The sequence below is a fragment of the Tupaia chinensis genome, unplaced genomic scaffold (assembly GCF_000334495.1).
Source record: "Tupaia chinensis unplaced genomic scaffold, TupChi_1.0 Scaffold000286_1, whole genome shotgun sequence".
NCBI classification, from domain to species: domain Eukaryota; kingdom Metazoa; phylum Chordata; class Mammalia; order Scandentia; family Tupaiidae; genus Tupaia; species Tupaia belangeri.
The window spans coordinates 380395-384281 of NW_006159770.1; the positions used below are offsets into that span (position 1 = coordinate 380395).

The 3887-nt window shown below is 63.0% G+C and overlaps 1 protein-coding gene across 1 annotated transcript; it reads right to left on the reverse strand.

The window, feature by feature from the left end:
* Positions 1 to 687: 687 nt before the first annotated feature.
* Positions 688 to 3426, reverse strand: TMEM86B (transmembrane protein 86B). The gene is made up of 3 exons (XM_006150350.2): positions 2452 to 3426; positions 1914 to 2160; positions 688 to 1346 (listed from the first exon to the last, which is right to left on the reverse strand). Exons 1-3 carry the CDS (start codon positions 2500 to 2502, stop codon positions 964 to 966), a joined length of 681 nt encoding a protein of 226 aa, XP_006150412.1. The 5' UTR covers positions 2503 to 3426; the 3' UTR covers positions 688 to 963.
* Positions 3427 to 3887: the final 461 nt, after the last annotated feature.

Genomic DNA, 3887 nt, shown 5'->3' on the forward strand with positions numbered 1-3887 from the left:
GGTTGACGGGGCATGTACGCCAAAAATCCCGGGGGAGCTGAGAAGGGGTTGTGCACGACCATTCCTCCCAGCGGTGATTTCTCATTCTCTGCCTCTCTCTGGTGAGTACATGTGCTCTGCAGCAAACAAACAAAAGAGGAGGGGGGATGGGGAGGGGAAGAAAGGGTAGGGAGGAGAGAAGGAAGACAGGAAGAAAAAGTAAGGGGGTCTTTACAGACGTAAGGAAGGATCTGAGATGAGATCACTCGAGGGGACCCTGGATCCAGTGACGGACTCTTCCAAGAGGAGCGGGCACAGACATACCCAGAGGTCCTGTGCAGAGGCTGTGATGGGAGCAACACAGTCACAGCCAAGGATGCCAAGAGCCACTAGAGCTGAGAGGGCAAGGACGGACCTTCTCCTGGTGCCTCTGGAGGAAGGGCAGCCTGCCGACACCTGTTTTGGACTTCTGGCCTGAGTTGTGAGAAAACTGTTTCAAGGCCCCCAATTTGTGGAAGGCAACAGCAGTGCGAGCCCTAGACAGTGACCTTTCCCTTCCCAACATCAGCTCTGTACAACCCTCCCCTGTAACCAGGACAGCAATCCTCTCAAGGCCCTGGAGAGGCTGGTCAGGCACCACGCCTGCTCCCAGATAACTGAGTTGCTCTGCTGTCTCTTCCCTGACAGCCCACTCAGACGACAACGACATCAGGGTTCAGCACCTGCTTTACTGAGGCAGCAGAGAAGTAGGTTCAGGCAGTGGGAAGTGGGCAGGCTGACAGGGTGCTGCCTGGGCACATGAGGAGCCAGGGGCTGGCGGGGCCGGCTGTGGGTGGGTGTAACGGCCTGGGACCTGGGTGCACTGACTCAGAGCTTGCCAACAGTGCACAACTGTCTTGAGATGGCCCCGCCAGTAAGCTCTGCAGCCGGGAGGCTCGAGTCCTCTCGTAGGAGGGGAGTGGACACTGGCCTGCCTGGTCCTGGTCAGTTGGCCTTGATCTCCGGGCTCCTGAGGGCTGACAGAGTGATGAGGAGCTGGGCTGCGTAGTAGGTTGCCATGGTCACCAGGCGAGCATGGGGCACGGTCAGGGCGAAGGTGTCCAAGGCCAGCACGCTGTCGGAGATCGTGAAGAGCAGAGCACCCCAGCGGGCACTCCTGCCCCGGGCCAGGCCGCGCCACAGCATGATGCTCAGGATCAGCCCATAGCTGGCCACAGCCGGGGCCATGTCTGGCTCGAGGTGCGGCAGCAGGAGGCTGAAGTACCCAAGCAGGGCTGGGAGCACAAGCAGCAGCAGGGCCGGCTGCAGTGGGGTGAGGCCGAAGGCCCTGATGTAGAGGAGGTGGCCCAAGGCGAAGGCGGCCATGCCTGGTGGGAGACAGCAGTGGGGCAAGAGACAACCTCGGTACTGCCCCCAGGCCTCTGGGGAAGGGAGCTCCAATGACCAGTTCCTGGCTGGAGGTGCTGCTGGCTCTCTACTGGGATTATGGTGCCTGCCCCTCCGTGGCCTCCCAGCTTCTCCCTATACTTGGCAAACTAGTCGGCTCTCAGAGCAGTGGGAGCAAGCTCACGAAGTGCCCTGCACCAAGTCCTCGTCCTGCGCACTGTCCTCCGCTGGCTCACCTGCTGACCTCTCTACCGGCCACCCTGGTCTGTCTGACCACATGCATGCCACTGCACCAGGGTCCTTGCTCCTGCCGCCCCTGCCTAGTCCCCCACCATGTGCACACGGCAAATCCTTTCTCTTCAGCAAGGCCTCCCAGGACAACCCAGCGGAACAGTGTGAGATCCCCTTTACCCCCCAGCAAGGGCCGCCCCCACAGCGCCCTGCACAGCTCATAGTGGGAACTTCCTGTCCACACCCCAACTTGCCCAAGCTTGGCCTCCCTCGCACGGCACTGCGACATGTGGCAGTTCTCCCAGGTCCCCACTCACCATAGAGGAAAGCCTCGGGCCAGATGAGGCAGGCATCCCCCACGGCTGAGCACACCAGGGCACCCTGGAGGAGCCGGGCGTAGCTGCTGCTAGAGGTCACAGCCCCCAGGAAGATGACCAGGCAAAGGACAGGCAGGCTCTTGACTAGGGCACTGACCCAGGAGGGCTGGTCCTCCGGGATCCAGAGCAGAAAGTAGACGGAGCAGGTGAGGATGAAGGGAGCCAGCCACCTGCGGACATGCGGGAGCTTCGGGGGGAGGGAGCTGCTAAGCCACAGGTGGTGGCCCAGCCCAGCCCTGGGGGGCAGCAGGCCAGGTGGGCCTCAATCTCCGTGTCTGTCTCCCAGTTCCACCCCATCTTGCTCCAGGGACTGAGCTGTCCACATGAGGCCCGTTTAGGGACCCGTCACCCAAGCCTCCAGCCTGCAAGAACCAGAACCTCAGGTCACCAGAACCCAGCTTCTAAGGAGGGAGGCCTGGCCTTTCCCCAGGGACAGAGGCCCCCGGAGGCCCAGCCCCGTCCCCTGCCCGGCTCTCACTTGGACTAAGAGGTGAGTCTCCAAGGGTGGCCCCTCTTCCCCAGCGTCCATGGTGGCCTGTGACACCTCAGGGTGGCCTGAGCCTGGGAGTGGGTGGTTCCGGGGGTGGAGGATGGGGCTCGTGGTTACACGTTAACCTAACGAGCGTCCTGTGGACTCCGGGCCTGATAAGGAGCAGGGAGATGTGGCCCGTGCCAGAGAAGGCCTCGCCTGGCACCACTGATAAGGTAGCCCACTAGGATCTTGGGGTCCCACTGCCTCTGAGACCAGGCTTCTCCTCTTGCCAAGGGAGAGAGGCTCAAGGCTCATGAGCACTCGCCTGCCCATTGTCCTCTGCCCAGCCAATCAGAAGGGCACAGCGCAGGGTTCCTCATCGCCAAGGGCAGCTGTCCTGGGACAGGGCTGCCCCTCCCCCGTGAGCCAGGCCCTGCTAGCACCCTCCCTCCTCTTCTGGGGGAGCCTCTGCCAGACACCAGCTTGAGGGACGAAGAACCAGGGTACTGAGGCTGCCTCCTGCCGGCTCACATATAAAGCCGACTGCATGTGGCACGCTAGCCCACCCGATCTTCCCATCTGGGAGATGGCCCTCCTGGGTGCTGGGCATAGGGCCTCACTGGTGGGCACACGTGGGGGCTGGACAGTTATGCCCATCCAGGAGGCAGTCCCTGCTCCGCCAGGGAGAGGCAGTGGAACAGCAGCAGACCCTGACCCAGGCTGGCTGTGGCCGGCTTCCCCACGAGCCCTGCTGGGGCAGGCACCCAGCCGGAAGGTGAGGGCTCCCTCTCCCAAGTCCCTTCCTCCCGGGCGTCCTTGCCCTAGGGGCCGTGCTCTCCCTAACCCTCTCGTGGCAGACACGAGGGCCAGGCCCGTGTGGGTCAGCCCACCCCAGTCCCAGAAGGCTGTGCCGGCAGAATCGTAAACTGTCTTTTATTTATATCTGCAGTATGAAACAGAAGCTCCGCAGGAACACACGCACACTCAGGCAGAATCGTAAACCGTCTTTTATTTATGTCTGCAGTATGAGACAGAAGCTCCGCAGGAACACACGCACACTCACACCAGCCCGGGGGAGGGAGTGGGACAAGGCCACTTGGCAGCGGGGCTGGGACCCCAGGCCCTTGGGGCATGAGGGGGACAGATGAACCCCGAGTCAGGGCCCCTGGGGATGTTGCTGGGGAGGCCCCTGCTCCCCAGAGCGGGTGGCCTGGGCAAAAGTGCAGGGTCTGGGCAAAGGCACGGCCCTCGCTTGGGCCCCCAATGCCCACCGGGCCAGCCCCACGGTGGACCTGAGCTGAAGGTCGGACCTGGTGCAGGTGGGTGGGCACCTGCACCTGTATGGGAGGCACGGGGGCAGTGGTCTGGGGGTCCTCGATGCCCGCCCCCGCGGCAGGACTGGGGAGGCTGTGCTTGGGGGCCCCTCCCAGCAGGGCGACCCC

Bases quoted from the DNA above. Each gene is read 5' to 3' on its own strand.
- TMEM86B (XM_006150350.2), bottom strand. From the start codon at position 2,502: ATGGACGCTGGGGAAGAGGGGCCACCCTTGGAGACTCACCTCTTAGTC. The intron at 2,161-2,451 runs GTGAGAGCCGGG...CTCCCCCCGAAG, and splicing joins AGACTCACCTCTTAGTCCAA to CTCCCGCATGTCCGCAGGTG. The intron at 1,347-1,913 runs GTGAGTGGGGAC...GTCTCCCACCAG, and splicing joins GCCCGAGGCTTTCCTCTATG to GCATGGCCGCCTTCGCCTTG.